Raw genomic sequence first — 17,951 nt, 5'->3', positions numbered from 1 at the left:
GCACCAGAGAGGCGTGGGAAGGAGAGTCCGCCTGCCGCAGCCCGCCCGCCGGCAACTCAACCAGTCCTCCAGCCTGCCAGCGAGAGGAAAGGAAGAGTGTCCCCGGAAACCACCGACACTCCGGGTAGAGCGGCACCCGCGGCGGGGACCCTCTGCTTCCGGGAAGGTCCCCGGGGCTGCCCGGGCGCGGCGACCACCGGCGGGCGCCGGGAGCCCACGTGCGGAGGCGGCGGCCTGGCGTTTGCCGCTGGTGGACTAGCACTGACCCCGGGGTGAGTGGGTCCAGACGAGGCGGTTCTGACTCTCCGCCGAGAGACCGGATCCAGAACCGGAACCTGTGTGAAGCGAGCGGAGCGCCGTGGGCTGGAGTGGAGCGCGGGCCCAGGGCGCGGAGCTGCTCGGAAGCCGGGACCGGGGGGCTCGGGCCACGGAGGCCGGGCGAGACCCGCGTCCCGCGCAGCTGGAGGATTGCGGCCGCGCTGTGGGGTCGCAGCCGGGACCCGGAGTCGTCCCCGAGGCAGCCCTCCGAGTCTGTACGGTGAAGGGGTCGAGCCAAGAAGTGAATTCTGCTCCGCCAGGATCTGCAGCTCCCCGTTGAAACCCCTGTTGAGAAGCGCTGCTTGGCCCCATTTCTGTTAAGTTCTATTCCCTTAAAGGACCGAAGGAGAAACTGCCAGTTCACCCGCTGAACAGTGGGGACTCTTTGTAGCAACTAAGGTCTGGAGCAGAAAAGTCATCTGCACTCAGTGTTTGTTTATTCATTCATTCATTCATTTTCCTTTTTTGGTAACAGGAATTGAACCCAGGGGCGCTTGACGCTTGATCACTGAGCCACACCCCCAGCCTTTTTTTTTTTCTTTTTTTAGTTGTTGATGGATCTTTGTTTTTGTTTTTTTTTTTTTATATATGTGGTGCTGAGACTCGAACCCAGTGCCTCACACAGGAGAGGCAAACACTGTGCCACTGAGCCCCAGCCCCAGCGCCCCCAGCCCTTTTATTGTTTTGTTTAGAGACAGGGTCTCACCGAGTTATTCAGGGCCTCGCTAAATTGCTGAGGCTGGCTTTGAACTTGAAATCCTCCAGCCTCAACCTCCTGAGCTACTGGGATTACAGGCGTGCGCAGCCTGGCTAATCATCTACACTCAATCTTTAAAGAAAGTTAGAATGACACATAATCCCATAAAACCTGACATACAGACTTCCAATCTTTTTTTTGTACATACATGTTTTTTATTTTTCTACATTAATTGAAGTTTAGGCCCGTTTTCTTTGTGATTTGTTTATATTAGGAACTATTTTATATTAGTATGTATTGTATTAAACTATTTTAAATGTTAGTGTATATACCTTTGTATAAGTGTAGTGGCACACCATCCACAGAAAATCTTAATTAAGCTTCTCCAGAAATCTTCCCCATAATTGATCTTAAAGACTATGAGCAAAGGAGTTCAATGTAGTTAAACTTCCTATTTTCTGTTGCTCTGTCTTATTTGGCCAGCGGCCTGAAAGAGATCAGCACTCCAGGTGCTGAACATCTCTTTCCTAGTTTTTTTCACAAACATTTATGAACTGTCTATTATGTGTGTATCAATTTGTAAAGTTTTTACTTTTTTTTTTTTTTAGTTGTTAATGGAACATTTATTTTATTTATATGCAGTACTGAGAGTCAAACCCAGGGCCTCACACATGCTAGGCAAGCGCTCTACCACTGAGCCACAACCCCAGCCCAGTTTGTAAAGGTTTTCAAGGGAAGTGTGCCTGCAAATGCAGAGTTGATAAGAAAAACAGATTATTTTAACTAGACCTCTGGCTTTGGGCCAGAGCTTCACACAGATGTTTACATTTCAAGGAGAAAAGGTTACTAATTGGGCTCCATGGTAACAGCTGGCAGGGGGAGGGAAGAAGGGGGAGAAGAAGGTCTCCCCTTCTCAGTCGCTGACTTGAAGAGTTAACTTGCCCAGAACAGTGAAAGGAAAAGCTGCTTCTGTGTGAACTTCTGAGCCCTTCACCTTACACACTGGGTATAAAGTTCTGAAACTGCCTGAACTTGAGTTTCAGGGGGATTAGTTGATTACAGCGAAAGCTATGCCCTCAGAACCTGGCTGCAGCCAAATGAACCTGCTTCCTGTTTCCTATCTGGTGTCCTGCCTCATCTGTACATAAGTATACCATAATTTGTAGTTAGATATTGGGTTGTTTCCATATGTCAGTATTATAAAGAAAATGAACGATGTCTTTATTTCCTCGGAACACTATCCAAAATGAAATTGTGAGGTCATATGTATGTAATATTTTAAAGCTTTTCATATGTATTGTCAAATTGCCCTCCAAAAAGAATACATGAATTTACATTCTTGTTTTTCTTAGTTCTGAGACTCCCCAGTACAATGACTCAAGCGGAAATTAAACTGTGTTCTTTGTTGCTACAAGAGCATTTTGGAGAGATCGTAGAAAAAATTGGAGTTCACTTAATCAGAACTGGCAGCCAGCCACTTAGAGTAATTGCCCATGACACGGGAACATCACTGGATCAGGTATGTTTAGATGACATCATTTTGCTATCTTTAATTTCCTTCATTAATGTCTTCCACCAACTTTTGGAATATTTTTGCTTCTTATCCTAAAAAGTTGAAGTGGAAAAGCCTACTCTAAGATATAACAGTGTTTCCTGTGGGGACAGAGGGTGATACTTCAGCCCTGAGGTTTTGCTTCTCAGAGTGTTCCTAGATCACTGTGGCTAAATAAATCTTTATTCTTTCCATACTACATCTCATTTTTTCATAATCAATCTACTAATCTCAGTACTACCTTTAAGTAATAATAAGAATGATAGAAGGAAAGTAAATCGTTATGTGAAAGCTAAAGATCAGAGAAAATATATACATCATAGCAAGGAGTCTTCCTGATTTCTTCTACTGATGTTTGATTGTTATTAGCTACTCCAACAGAGAGGAAATAAGAACAGAAATTCTTATCTAGCCATCCCCTGATATTTAGTAAACTATAGGAAAAAAAACTGCCAGCAGTTATGAGCTCTGTCTCCACGTCTTCTCTTTTGAATTCTATCTAGGTGAAAAAAGCCCTTTGTGTCCTGATCCAACATAACCTGGTGATATATCAAGTGCATAAACGTGGTGTGGTGGAGTATGAAGCTCAGTGCAGCCGGGTGTTGCGAATGCTTAGATATCCCCGGTACATCTATACTACCAAAACACTCTACAGCGACACTGGAGAGCTGATTGTTGAGGAGCTGCTGTTGAATGGCAAAATGACGATGTCAGCTATTGTGAAGAAAGTGGCAGACCGGCTCACAGAAACCATGGAGGGTAAGTGCAGTGTGCATACCTGTTAGCAAGAGCATCAGTTGGCTGACTAAAGGAATGAACTGTCATCTTAGGCCATCTGACCTCCCTCTTTCCTTCTGTTGCACAGATGGCAAGACCATGGACTATGCTGAGGTATCAAATACATTTGTGCGACTGGCAGATACACACTTTGTACAGCGCTGTCCCTTAGTGCCTACCATTGAGAATTCAGATCTTGGACCACCACCACCTGCCCCAACCCTTGTTGTTAATGAAAAGGACATGTACCTGGTTCCTAAATTGAGCTTGATAGGTAAGAGATTTTGAACATAGAACCATAATGCCCTCATGGTGGATTCTTATTTAATAAATGTTAAATGAGTGAATCAATTGAGCATTTACCAAGTATTCACTCAGTGCCAGACATTGTGATATAAAATAATGAGAAAACCATGATTCCTACCCTACTGGAGTTTAAGTTGAAGTATAGGAGATACACACTAATCAAACAATCACATAGATATATAAAAAAAAACTGTGATAAGTACTGTGAAGGAGAAGTAAAAGATGTTAATAAATATATAATGGGAGAGTAGAGTTATGCATGGGGTTAGGGCACATGTTTCTTTGAGAAAGCAAAATTGGAGCTAAGATTTGAAACTAACCAATGAGGTAATAGAGAATAAGCATTTTTAACAAAGGGATTAGTATGCAATAAGGAAAAAAACTGGGCATTTATGAAATAAAAGAAAGTCAGTATAGCTAGAACAAGGTGAGCAAAGTAAAGAGAAGTATCAGGTTAGAGCAACAAGCAGCGGCCAAGTCAAGCAAGACCTTATACAGCACCTGTGCTTTATTCTAAGGATTTTTAAGCTTGGAATTAACATGTCCTAATTTACATTTTGGTGGGGGCGAGGGGCACCATGGATTGAAACCAGGGTCACTTAACCACTTGAGCCCCATCCCCAGCCCTTTTTTTTTTTTTAATGTTTTATTTTGATACAGAATCTCACTAAGCCCTTAGGTCTTGGCTAAGTTGCTGAGGTTGGTCTTGAACTTGCACCTCCTGCCTCAGCCTCCAGGATCACTGGATCTAATTTACATTTCTGAAATATTTTTCTATCTACAGAAAGGATAGGAGGATGAGGCAAATGGTAAACGAAAACAGACTGGTGAAAAATTGATGTAGAAGTAGTGAATTACTCAGGAGGCTGAGGCAAGAGGATCCCAAGTTCAAGCCCAGCCTGAGCAACCTAGCAATACCCTATTTCAAAATAAAAAGAGCTGGGATGTAGCTGAGTGGAAGAGCACTTGCTTAGCAGGTACAAGACCCTGGGTTTGATCCCTGTTACCTCAAAAAAAGGAAAAGAATAAGAAACAGTTAAAAGAGAGGGGTATCAAAAATAACATCTGTGTGTCTAACTTGCACATGTGAGAGGATAATGATGCCATTACTGAAAGGAAGCATTGGAGGAGGACCAGTTTGAGGGAAAAAGAAAGCATTTCTTTTAGTTCTTCAGCCTCTTAAACAACTCTAACCTACAGGTAGCCTTTGGGGTGAAAATACACCTGCCCTCATGTTTGGTCATTTCTCTCATCAGATGGTATATAACCTAACTGTTGATTTGTTTTATTTGGCAGGAAAAGGTAAAAGGAGGAGATCATCTGACGAAGATGCTGCTGGGGAGCCCAGAGCCAAGAGACCAAAACACACCACAGATAACAAAGAGGTAATGGAGCTTCTTGATTAGACTTCTCACCCTGAAGCCGGCCAGAAAGAGCACACAGATAACAAACCCCAAGAGAGCTTAGAGGTCCCTAAGCTCAGAGGTAGTAGGAGTAAATATCAAATATCACTGGTCAGGAGTGACCCAACGAAGGACAAGGACCATTGTGTCTTCCTTCTGAGGCTTAACACACTTCATGTGTTGAACAGTGTAACCGTATGTGCAAAAGTATGGCTAGAACATGTAGACACATGGGGCCAATAGTGAGAAATGAGTCCAGAAGGACACTTAGGCCTAAACTCCTATATTTATATGCCTTCTCAACATTCCTATAAAGATTTTCAGTAAGTGTCTCAAAATTAGTATGGCCAAAGCAGAATAGTTGGTATCCCCCTCCCAGATATCTGCTCCCTCCCAAGCTTCCTCATCTGGGTAAAGAACACCATCACCTAAATTTTTTGTTTGTTTGTTTATTTTTTAATCACTCACTGGGCACAGTAGTGCACATCTGTAGTCCCAGCTTCTCAGGAAGCAGACAGACCAGCCTGGGTGATTCAGTGAGACCTCGTCTCAAAATGAAAAATACAGAGGGCTGGGGAGGCAGCTCGGTGGTAGAATGCCTGCCTAACATCATGAGGACGGGAGGCAGCTCGGTGGTAGAATGCCTGCCTAACATCATGAGGACGGGAGGCAGCTCGGTGGTAGAATGCCTGCCTAACATCATGAGGACGGGAGGCAGCTCGGTGGTAGAATGCCTGCCTAACATCATGAGGACGGGAGGCAGCTCGGTGGTAGAATGCCTGCCTAACATCATGAGGACGGGAGGCAGCTCGGTGGTAGAATGCCTGCCTAACATCATGAGGACGGGAGGCAGCTCAGTGGTAGAATGCCTGCCTAACATCATGAGGCCGTAGGTTCGATTTCCAGTACTGGGGGTCGGGGGGGCAGCAACTGGACTCCTTTAATAGCTTCTCATTATCTTACAAGAACTGCAGACTACAGACTGTTAAGCCTTATGTGATCATTCTCACTTCTTCCCAGCTCTCCCTCTTGATCACTGTGTTCTATCTACTCTCTTTCTGTTCCTTAAACACATGAGGCTTTCTCCTTACTATTCCTCCTGCTTCACATGTTTTTTACCACAACTTCATGTAGTTGCCTCTTTCATCATTCAGATCTAAGCTTAAATGCTCTTTTTCTTGGAGTTCAAGACCATTGCCCGGCCCTATTACAGTCTCTACACGTTTTTCCATTTCCTTATCTTCCAGCATTTATATTCATGTTTGACATTATATATTGTTTATGTATGTGTTTGTTGTTGTGCCCTCGGTAGAATATAAATTCCTTAAGGGCAGCATATGGAATACTAGCACATGTTGATCAACTAAGGTTTGGCCTGTATCCTGAAGGCAGGAGGATCTGTTAATGTAGATAGATGTATAGCCCGTTGTTCACACAACTTGTCTGGCTCCATGGAAGATTCCAGAGTCCACTTGTACTTGTGCTCATGTGCATATTTTAGTGGACCTCTCCGTAGCTTTCATCTGATCCTTTAGCAGAACTGTGACCTAAGAAGATAAAAGCATTCTTAGGAGAAATGGGAGAGTGGTGCAAAAGCCACAAGATTAGAACCAGAAAATCCCGGTTACTCCCTGAGAGAGAGAGAGAATGTGTACCCTTAGAGAGAGAGAGAGAATGAATGTGTACCCTTAGAGAGAGAGACAGAGAGAGAGAGAGAGAATGAATGTGTATGTGTTTTTTTGGTTTTTTTAGTGAGAAAGTCACCAGGATAGGTGGTGCACACCTGTAATCCCAGCAACTTGAGGAGGTTGAGGCAGGAGCATCACAAGATTGAGGTTAGCCTCGGCAACTTAGTGAGACCCTAAGCAATTTATACCCTTAATAATTGTCTCAAAAATAAAAAATAGAAAGGACTGCTTAGTGGTAAAGCACTCCTTAGTTCAATCCTGTTGAAAATGAGTTAGGAAGCTATTATAATCCAGTTGAGCCATGATTAGAACCTGAAATGCAGTTAACAACGTTAAGGATAATGAAGAATACACATCTCTGAGGTGATAGATAATGCCAGTTTCCCTGATCTGATCATTACACATTTTATACGTGTATTTAAATATTTCACTGTACTCCATAAACATGCACATAAACATGTCAAAAATTAAAATACACAGTAGAGATCTGGCTGGGGATGTAGCTCAGTGATAGAGCACTTACCTAGTGTGCACAAGGCCCAGAGTTTGACCCCCCTCCACACACCAGTGCTACCAAAAAAGAAAAAAAAATTTTAAAGCAAGAAAGAAAGAGGATGTGTGCACAAAGTCAAGTGAGTTTTTACTTAATGACTTCTGATTTCTCTGTGAAATCAAAGGCAAGATCATCAGCTAAAAGTAAGAAAGAAAGAATCAAGTAGGAGACTTGAGATAATGGAAAAGAGTTAAAATAGAAATAGATTGGAGATTAGTGTGGAGAACTAGTTTGAAGCTAGAATTTATCAAGACACTAATTCATATGATTGAATGATTTTTCTCCAACCAATTTAGTTGTTATAGTAGAGGAAAAGAAACAGTGAACAGTCAAATCCAAGCTCCTCACCAGAAAACTCTGCATTGTTTAAACGTTTCTCTCTAATAATACTTTTCTCCTCTTCAGCCCATTCCAGATGATGGGATTTATTGGCAGGCCAACCTTGAGAGACTCCACCAACACTTCCGTGACCAAGCCATTGTGAGCGCAGTTGCCAACAGGATGGACCAGGTTGTATCTACATGGGGGTCTTTCAGTGATCATAGGGAATAAAGTAATTCAGTTGCCAGATGTGGCCCTTGGCACATAGCCAGATCTGGGGCAACACAACTAATTCTGAATCCCAGTTTACTTTTCAAACCCAGACAAGCAGTGAGATTGTGCGGACCATGCTCCGGATGAGTGAGATTACCACTCCCTCTAGTGCCCCCTTCACTCAACCATTGTCTTCCAATGAGGTGAGTTTCATGTTTTTGTGCTAGCTTCTAAGACTTGTGGATATTATAACAATTATCATACGTGGAGCCTAGGGTCTAGGCCCAAGCTTTGAAAGAAAAGGGTTTTTATTATTTAGATTACCTTCAAGTGGTAAGCACTGAAATACTTGGTCTCTTGGGATCCAGCTTTTAAAAATCTACTTATTTGTCATATATAACTTATTCCTAATTGTTCTAAGAATTCACTAGCAGTATGTGTAGTGTGCACCTTGTAGTCCCCAGCTCCTGGATAGGTTGAGGCAAAATAATCACTTGAGGCCAATCTAGGCAACATAGTTAGATCCTATCTCAAAAAAATTTAAAAAGAATCTTTGAGAACCTTGGCATTTGGGCATTATTTGTATTTGACCCCTTGTGTTTGAAGTGTGTGTGTGTGTGTCTGTGTGTCTGTGTCTGTGTCTGTACTGGACGCTGAACCAAGGGTACTCTACACTGAGTTATATCCACAGCCCCTGTTGTTTTTTTATTTTGAGACACTGTCTTACTAAGTTGCCCAAGCTGGTCTTGAACTTGTGATCCTCTTGTCTCAGCCTCCCATGTAGCTGGGATTACAGGCTTATGCCACTATACCCAGCTAAATTTTGTATTATCTTTAAAATATTAATGCTTAATATATCAAATATATTTATATTTCATAATTTATTTAAATTGAATGTTGTGGCTAAATTTTTTAAAGTTACCATTTACCCAAAGGTTCAAGGGTGGTAGAATGTTCTTTATTGTGCCTGGTAGTTACATGGGTATATACAATTATCAATACTGATCAAATTGAACCCTTAAGATCTATGCTTCTTATTTTCTGTAATATACATCAATTTAAAATATCCATAATTTTACATAATCTCAGCCCCAGAGATCCCTGTTAATAGTTTGATATATATGTTTATTCGGAGCATTTTTTAACATATAGCCTAACATATATGTAGATCTATGTATTTTTTATTTTATCCCAAAAAAAATGAGATTGTACTCATTTTTTTGTTTTGTGGTGAAGGGTCAAACCCATGACCTCTCACGTGCTAGGCAAGCACTGTACCACTGAACTACATCCTCAGCCCTACAACTTACTTTTTCATATGACAGTATAAGACTTCTTTTATCCCATTAATGCCCATGCTGTAGTTTATTTTAATTCCTTATTACTGGACATTGGGTTGTTTCTTATTTTCTTACTCTTAACAATGTTACAGTGAATATTTTTTGAACATTTTTTAATACTTGTGATAGCTAAAATTAAAACATCTTTATTAATGATAGCAATCCTAGATCATCAAGCCCATTTCCAGTGTCCCCTTTTGCTCCATAGATCTTCAGGTCCCTGCCGGTTGGCTACAACATCTCTAAGCAAGTTCTTGATCAGTATCTCACTCTGCTGGCAGATGATCCAGTAAGTCTGTTTTTGCACTTTTTTTTTTCCTGCTCCTCTGTTTACAATTTACTTCTGCCACTGACACCTAGTATCATTCTCCTGTAGCCTCATTCTGTACTAGCCAGCTCAGACGGTTTCCCCACCATCATCTGATAGGAAAGGTACTTGGTGCAGACTCTTGGCCAGATTCACTCCATTGGAAACAGAATCACTGGACTTTCCATTCAGTTAACACTCTTTCTCTTTTTTTTAATAGCTAGAGTTTGTTGGAAAGTCTGGCGACAGTGGTGGAGGAATGTATGTCATCAGTATCCTTACCAGTTATTCTTTTTTCATTAAATTTTTTTAGTGGTTGATGGACCTTTATTTAATTAACTTATTTATATGCAGTGCTGAGAATCAAACCCTGTGCCTCTCACATGCTAGGCAAGCTCTCTAGCACTGTGCTACTCCTACCAATTATTCTTAGTTACTACGGTACCCTGAGCTTTAAAGCAGAATGGTGACTTATGAAAGAAAGATCTGGTAATGTTTATTATACTAAATAAATTAGAAAATTGAAGTAACTTTCTATTTTTCTATGAATTTTCAATTAACTACATTAATGACAAAATAAAAAGAAATTTTACTCAACCAAATTTTAGTTAAGCAAAATTCTTAAACATTTTCATTAATTAAAATTTTAAGAAACTTGCATACCATAAATAAAACTAATGTAAAAAATAAAATGTCACTTAAATTTTAATTATAAATTAGAAACTTAGGAATAAAACTGTCAAAATGACAAGGCTAAAACATTACTAAGTGACCTTAATCCTCTACATAAAGACCTCCATAAGGCATTAGCATCTCTAGCCACAGCGACTCTGGAATCCGTCGTACAGGAGAGGTAAGGGGGTCATTCTGATTGGGATTGGAGCTAGACACTTCCTATCCATACCTCATTTGAACAAGCATTTAATCATTATGTAAGTAATCAGTAAAGGCACATTTTGCCCCATTTTTCCACTGAACAGCTATGGACCCCACCTACTACTACTCTGCACTCCCCCCCCCCCAAAAAAAAACACTGTTTAATTCCTGGTGATGCAAATTAACCAGCCTCTTTAAAGTCTTGTAACACAATAACTGTGGCACTCAAATGAGTCAGCAGTTGGTGACTCCTTTATGATGAACAATACCATCACCAGCCTGTGGAGCTGTGAAGGAATTCTCTGATTGCTGTTCTTTTGGTCCTGGCTCCACTTGTGGACTAGGACAACAACCATCTAAGACCAGGAGCTAATGTTTTTTTTTTTTCGTATTGGTACGCTATTTACTTTGTTTATTTCTTTCCAGATTCGGATCTCGCTGTGCCAGAATATTCCGTCTAGTTTTGCAAAAGAAACACCTGGAACAGAAGCAGGTGGAGGACTTTGCAATGATTCCTGCAAAGGAGGCAAAGGATATGCTATATAAGATGCTCTCGGAAAATTTCATCTCACTCCAGGTAGCCACGCATATAAATGCCAACCAGCAAAACTGTCCTAGAGTGAGAAAAACTCTTGAAGTAGAGTTTCAAGCAAACTGAGTCCCCAAGCAAACTCTGAATCCAGCTATGAGACAGAAAAATTTATTAACAAAGACATAACAAGCACTTAAAGTATACTGTGGAGCTTTAACTGGCCTAGTAAGAAAGGTAGCCAAGGAATTGCCTTAACACCATGCTTCCCTTTTTTCCTATCATTCCTGTCCTTTCCTGAGCCTTAACTCTATCAATAGTATATGTTGAGTATATGTCAGAGACGCTATCGGGAAGTAGGTAGAATAGGTTTTAGAGCAGATCACAGCTCTGCCTCTTACCCAGTTACATTGAACAAGTCACCTACCATCATTAAACAGTGGTGACAGATTGTGGTCATAAGAACATGTTTGGTTGTCAAGGTCAAATATGAGCCACCTGGCATGTTGAGTTTGCTCAGTAAGTATTAGTTGCCTTCCCTTTCTTTCCCACTTAGGATGCTGATAGTCAAATGAAAAAATCAGGGCTATGCAGTCTTCATGTGGCTGATTGTGTCATAAACAGAGCGACTAGATGACTAGGGAAGGGGAAAGTATTAGTGAAAGAGAGAATTGAATGACTCTGAATGGGATGGGTGCTTACTTTGCCAATTCTGAAAAAGTCGTACAATTTTTCTTATTTTTCTTTCTATGACAAATAGGAAATTCCCAAAACACCAGACCATGCCCCATCTAGGACCTTCTATTTATACACTGTGAATGTCCTATCAGCTGCCCGCATGTTGTTGCACAGGTGCTACAAGGTAACCTCATGTGGTTTCTTCCCATTCCCTTCACTGAGACGTTTCATCCTGTGCCACCTCTACCCACTTTAAATAATACAACTATATACATTTCTAGTCTTTCTTCTCTTTCCTCAGAGCATAGCCAACTTAATAGAAAGGAGACAATTTGAAACCAAAGAGAACAAGTGAGTAGCATTTTCATTTGTCATTTACATTTTTCAAGATCAAAGGCCTAAAGGGAATTTTCTATAGAAATGGAGACAATTATCCAATAACCAGTCTAGTTAATTGAATCATTGTTTAAGGTTGGCATAAATCGTGCATTAGTCTAGACTTTTCCAGTATACCCCCAAATAATTTTGCAGAGTAAGTCTATAGAAAACGTCTTTAAAGGTGCTGTTATCCACTTTGATCAGGAACATGGTGAAAGGGGAACTTGTGCCTCAGGGAGAAAGGGTAAGAAAACCTCAGAGTTAAGGAAGATGCCTCAGAGTTGTGTTTGTCTGACAGGCGTCTACTAGAAAAGTCTCAGAGGGTAGAAGCCATCATTGCATCTATGCAGGCCACAGGTGCAGAGGAGGCACAGCTGCAAGAAATAGAAGAGATGATCACAGCTCCTGAACGTCAGCAGCTGGAGACCCTGAAACGGAATGTCAACAAGTAAGCATCATAGCTTCAAGCTATATTTCAAAATACCTTCCAGACAAATCCATCGCAATATCCTGCCAGACCTCAACTTAACATGGGCCAACCTAAACTCACCATCTTCTTCCTCAGCTCAGTTACGTATCCCAAATATGGCCTTTCATCCTAGTCCCCGTACAGACCTTCACACATCCCTTCCAGACCTTCCCATGACTTCCTCATCCAAACCATCTCATAGTGCTTTCAAAGTTATCATCTTTAAAATGGTTGATAATATCACTATTTCAGATGATTTATTGACTACCTATCTTTATGGTATAAAGACCAGACTTTGTGTGACATACAGTGAACTTCACAATTTCATAGCAGCCTGTGGTACCTTCATTTCTTCTTACTCTGCATCACCCACCTGAATCAGGATAATGATGAACATGCAGACTGCCTTGGGGAACACTGCCATCTTAACATTAAAATCCTCTATCTGTGAGCACAACAAGCATGCTGCCCATCTACTTAGGTCATCTTTAAGTTCCTTCAACAATGAGTTACTGTTTTCTGTGGTCAAGACTTCACCTGTTTTGTCAGTTTATTCCCAAGTTTTTTGTTTTGTTTTGTTTTGTTTGTTATTTACCTATGTGTCCCTATTTTAGATCATTCATTGCTAGTATAGAGAAAAACAACCAATTTGGGGGCTGGGGTTGTAGCTCATTGGTAGAGCTCTCGCTTAGCACAAGCAAGACCCTGGGTTCAATCCACACTATATAAAAATAAGTAAATAAAACAAAAGGCATTGTGTCCAACTACACCTTTAAAAAAAAAAAAAACAATTTTTGTGTAGAAGTGCAAGAAATCCTACTCTTGCTCCTGATCTTAGGGGAAAGCTTTCAGGTTTTTCACCATTAAGTATGATGTTAGCTGTGGTTTTTCCCCTAGGAGGCTTACATCAGGTTAAGAAAGTCCCCTTCTTTTCCTAATCACCACTAACATTACGCTTCAGCCACTCTTAGCTTCTCACGATTTTAAAATACACTAGCTCCTTTTACCTACCTTTATGTGTGCTAGTCTTTCTCTTGGTTGCAAGTTAGGCTAAACTCCCTAAAAACGGAGGCTTTATCTTGTACACACTCAGCAGCTTCCACAGTGCCTGGCACGTAAAAGATGCTCAGAAAATGAAAAGTGATTTATTGGTTCTTCTGCTTTCCACCCAGTATTCTCAAGGGTAACCAAGACACTACCCCATCCTCTAAATTTAAATATACTAATGAACATTCGGTCTGGGCAAATGCTTTTACTTTTTCATTCAGGTTGGATGCCAGTGAGATCCAGGTAGATGAAACAATCTTCTTGCTGGAGTCATACATCGAGAGCACCATGAAGAGACAATGACTCAGAAGAAGCATCTTCCTCAAAATATCTGGGGGGATGGAAAGAAAAATAAAGGAGGTGCCTGGATGCATTCTTTTAAGTGGAATAAGTTGCAGATTCTTATACTGAAAATTCCTTTATGAAAATACCTGGAAAATTTTGACACATTTTTTCAAGTCTGCTGACTGGTTTAGACTCATCATTATATTCTCCCCTCATCAAATCTTGGCAGTAGAAAGAATCTTAAATGATTAAAATTAATCATCTAAGTTAGCCACGCCTGTGTTTGAACGTCTCTCACAATAGAAATTTCTCCCTAAGCCATCAATTCCATTTTCAAAAGTCTGTTGTTTATTTCATTGAGCTGTAATTTTTAACACATACACACATTGTGTAGGGAATGTGGAAGATTACCATGAAGTGGAGGGAAAGCCTATTTTTAGGGCTAACAGGTGGATTGGCTCAAGCAGTCATATTTGGGCTTCTAGTACATCTGAAAATATGAATGTAGAACACAGCACAATGCCAGGCTTCTCATAAGCAAACAGAAAATTATCGCTTTCCTTTTCACATGGTCTCTGGAAAATGACAACTCTAAATTCTCTCTCACTATCATGGATATAATTTGTCCCAGCAGCTTCAATTCATTTAAAGCAGTTACATGTGGTTTATGATCCAAACCAGTGTGTGTTCTGATTCTTTAAACAAGAGTGCTTAATTAATACAATATACAAAATTTAGTAAAAGCCCAGCTCTGCCCTCAGCCCTCCCACCATAGTTAACTTAGTACCAAGAACTGAGCAAGACTTTAGGGATACAAAGAGCCGAGTACACGGAGAGCTGAAGTGGAGGAGTCGGTGCCAGGTGCACAGAGGCAAGAAAGGAAAGGGACCCTCTGTGGCTTGAGAGGTGAGGGTTGTTCCAGGTGAAAGGGGTAGAGGCTGGGTTTTGTGCAAACTACAAATAGCGAGGACTAGGAAATAGGGCGCGGGTGGTGCCAGAGTGTAGGCTACAGAGACTGCAGGGGCCGGGGCTGACGGTGGGTCAGCTGTGCTGGGCAGCACGGGTAGGTGGCAGTGAACTCCACCGCCCGGTGATTACAGTGAACCGACTTAAGCTCATTCTGGCTCCTGGCAGAGGACGACCTGGACAGGACGTGGGGACGTGCGGGAGGGAGGAAGGCTGGGAATTGGGCTCTGCAGGCCCAGGAGAGCAAGACGTCAGATTTGGGGAAGTTCAAGGCCACAGGACCCGGGCACTCGGTTCTGAGGGAGGTGAGGGAAGGTGGCGGTACCCAACGTTGCCTGAGTGACTTGGGGACGGACGTCATCGATTCTAAGGGGCGTGCACAGAGCGGTGGCCGGAGGTGGCAAGACCCCGGGGAGCGTCCGTGCGGAGATCGTCCTAAGCAGAGAAGTCGGAGGAGGGGAAGCGGGGGCCTGAGGACAGCAGCCCGGGGACCGTCCCCAACGGGACGGGGAGCACGCCGGCCGCCAGAGGGCGCGCGGCGGAAGGCGGCGACCCACGACCGCGCAGGCCCTTCCTGGGAGGCTTCGGGCGACTTCCGCTCCAGGTCGGGAAGGGGCAGCGGCGGGGACCAGGACGGGGCTGGCCGGCCCATCCCTCCGAGCGCCCCCGCCCCGCCTGGCCCGGCTGGGCCTTGGCCTGCAGCCCGGGCCTCTGGGCGTGGGTCCCGGGGTGGCCGTCCCGTGCAGCCCCGCGGCCAGCCTGCCTCCTTGACATCTTGCTGACACGTACTCTCGGGGCTCCCCGCGACCCGGCCGAGGCCAGCGAAAGCTGCTTCCTCCTTCCCCCACATGCCCTTCCAGCCTGGGAAGGGTAGAGGAGCGGGCCCCAAACTGGCTCGGCCACGGAGCGCACCCCGCGCACTGGGGTGGGGGGGCCTCTGCCGAACTCCACCTCCGTGCCCGATGGGTTCCACTTACTGTAGGTGGACATGTGGAACCTGATCAGCTGACCCGCCTGCCCCGAGCGAGCCGAGAAACCCAAGTCCGGGTCCGCCCTGGGCGTGGGTAAGGGAGGAAAGGACCAAAGGACTGGAGACAGGTTTTAGCCTCTGACCTGCCCTCCGTGACTCCCAGCTGCGGACGGAGGACTTGGAGAGCTGTGGGAGGAGACTGGACTACAGCTGCCCCAGGGCCACTTGTCTCGGGTCTGTTGGGATTATGGGAGCTGAGACAGGGCCCTGGAAGAGGTCCTCCCTATTTAACTGAGACCTCAACGACCCCCAAAGTCCACAGAATAGCCTCCACCTGCCTTGGGCACTGGGGAACCGGTGAAGTGTGGGTAAACTGGGGTCCTCAAGCCATGACAACCCTCCCCATGTCCCTCCCGCACCACATTATCCACTTTCTCAGCTTCTAGCCAGCATTTTGTTTCATCCTAAAACTATACTTATGAAGTCTGAAAAACAGGAATTTCTCACTTTGGCTGTCTTCTTCTTAGTCTGCCTATCCTAGGTGAGCTGGGGTTTCCCCAAATACCATCGCATCATTCTTTATCCACCTGTGATCTCCCAGGAGTCAGGGCAGCAGCTGCAGGTAGGTCTGGCAGTGGAGGAAGAAAACGGAACTTAAGACTCAAGGGAACCCAACCAACATGGTTCCCACGGAGTGTGATTAAGGATGTGGGAGGAGGGAGAAACAAGAACAACCAGTAGCATCTCTCTTGCCCCTGCCCCATGTCTCTCTCCATTCCACCTGTGGGTCTGCTGTGCTCAGAACAGGCCAGGGAGAGGCCATGGCTAAGGAAATCAACATGTCTAATCCCAGGTCCGGATCCAACCAAACCCAAGTGAGGTGAGCGCCTCTATGTGGCTGGAACCAGATACAGCAGCTGCAGTGGGTGCCGCGGCCAGGAGCCAGGACCGGGCTGGATAGGACAGAAACTCCCAGAGATCTCCCTCAGGACCGCCCATCCTCTATCCTGGAAGTGAGAGCTTCTTCCTTAGCCTCCAACATAACACCACTTACACACTGAGAAACTCAGTTCCCTTCTTTTCTTTAGAATGGAATTTTGTGGTGTAGAGAAGATTTAGGGAATGAGTTGGTTCACTGATGATTGGGAGATACATGAGATCAAACTCCAAGGGTTCTTACTCCAACTGGCTAGAAATGAGGACCTAAGTTTGACCCTCAACTAAGGGCACCCTCCTTGAACCTCTTGCCTTTCTGTAAAATGAGATTAATACCCAACCACCTAACATGACCTAAAAAAGAAGTTTTTTCTAGGGGCTGGGGTTGTGGCTCAGTGGCAGAGCACTTGCCTAGCATGTGTGAGGCTCTGGGTTCGATTCTCAGCACCACATACAAATAAATGAACAAAATAAAGGTCCATCAACATCTAAAAATTAAAAAAAAAAAAAAAGTAGTCCTTTCTAAGCTCTAAGGGACAACTCAGACAAGAGCTGTCACACTGCAGTGCAGGAGAACTAGAGGAGGATGGAGGAGCCCAACCTCCGGTCCCACGACCACACTGCTGTGGACAACCCCAACCACAGAGGAGGACAAGGAGAGGATCAGCACTGGAACCAAGTTGGCCCTCCGGCTACGGCTGCAACATGTGCACAGGTAAAGATGAGGAACGACTTGAGGGCTCCGCGGCATTGGGGCTGGAATGGTCTAGGGTTCTTATGGGCATGCAGGAGAGGAAGGGATGAATAACTGCTCTTGAAGTCCTCAGAGTAACACGCCATCAGGTGAAAGTGGAGCTTACGTGGATGTAGGGCATCAAAGGAAGAATGGAACATGGACCCTCTTCCCCCAACCCAGGGATATGGAAAGTGAAGTGCCCACCCCCTCCCTAGCCCACCTCCATGACACTCAGAACATTCACAACCTTTATTAGGGTGAGAACTTTGCTACAACTCTGAAAGTAAAAAGTAAAATTACAACATAGGTTCCAGGCCCTTGAGGAGCCAGAGAAGAGAGATTGGGAAGGAGGGCACAAGGGTCCTCCCACCTGCCAGGAAAGGTGCAAAATGAGCCAGGGCGAAGCCCAGGGCCACGGCCTCGAGAGGCACAGGTGGGCCTCCAGAGGCACAGGCCCCAGGCTGGTCAGTGTTCAGACCCGCTGTGAACTTAAATATATAAATAGAGAGGGACCCAGGCAGTCGCTGGGCCCTCCCTGTTCTCAAACCCTGGGGATCTTGACTTAAGGCCTCTCTCCTACTCAGTCATACTGGGAAGTAGGGGCAG

At 44.0% G+C, this 17,951-nt stretch overlaps 1 protein-coding gene and 1 long non-coding RNA gene across 4 annotated transcripts; one reads left to right on the top strand and one right to left on the bottom strand.

Annotated features, from left to right (window-relative positions):
• The first annotated feature begins 190 nt into the window (after nt 1-190).
• Nucleotides 191-13,763, top strand: Polr3c (RNA polymerase III subunit C). Of its 3 annotated transcripts, none has more exons than XM_026380989.2 (15): nt 191-272; nt 2,368-2,534; nt 3,071-3,326; nt 3,433-3,618; nt 4,947-5,035; nt 7,700-7,804; nt 7,939-8,031; nt 9,377-9,457; nt 9,696-9,747; nt 10,268-10,328; nt 10,778-10,928; nt 11,641-11,742; nt 11,860-11,909; nt 12,235-12,384; nt 13,674-13,763. In XM_026380989.2, exons 2-15 carry the CDS (start codon nt 2,388-2,390, stop codon nt 13,753-13,755), a joined length of 1,605 nt encoding a protein of 534 aa, XP_026236774.2. In that variant the 5' UTR covers nt 191-272; nt 2,368-2,387; the 3' UTR covers nt 13,756-13,763. The 3 variants fall into 3 exon arrangements, with proteins under 3 accessions (XP_026236774.2, XP_026236775.2, XP_026236773.2); XM_026380990.2 differs by lacking the exon at nt 191-272 and adding an exon at nt 281-634; XM_026380988.2 differs by lacking the exon at nt 191-272 and adding an exon at nt 626-717.
• On the bottom strand, nt 11,917-16,158 carry LOC113176492 (uncharacterized). Its single transcript, XR_003300073.2, has 3 exons — nt 15,681-16,158; nt 13,662-13,783; nt 11,917-12,364 (listed from the first exon to the last, which is right to left on the bottom strand). It is a non-coding gene; the product is annotated as an uncharacterized LOC113176492 (long non-coding RNA).
• Nucleotides 16,159-17,951: the final 1,793 nt, after the last annotated feature.

This window comes from Urocitellus parryii, chromosome 11 (assembly GCF_045843805.1).
Source record: "Urocitellus parryii isolate mUroPar1 chromosome 11, mUroPar1.hap1, whole genome shotgun sequence".
NCBI classification, from domain to species: Eukaryota; Metazoa; Chordata; class Mammalia; order Rodentia; family Sciuridae; genus Urocitellus; species Urocitellus parryii.
The sequence above is the reverse complement of the archived record's forward strand: the minus strand, read 5'-3'. Positions and strand labels throughout refer to the sequence as shown.

Coding starts and splice junctions, on each gene's coding strand:
- Polr3c (XM_026380989.2), top strand. CDS start 2,388: ATGACTCAAGCGGAAATTAAACTGTGTTCTTTGTTGCTACAAGAGCAT. Junction 5,036..7,699: donor ACACCACAGATAACAAAGAG/GTAATGGAGCTT, acceptor TCTCCTCTTCAG/CCCATTCCAGATGATGGGAT. Junction 9,748..10,267: donor TGGAGGAATGTATGTCATCA/GTATCCTTACCA, acceptor CTCTACATAAAG/ACCTCCATAAGGCATTAGCA.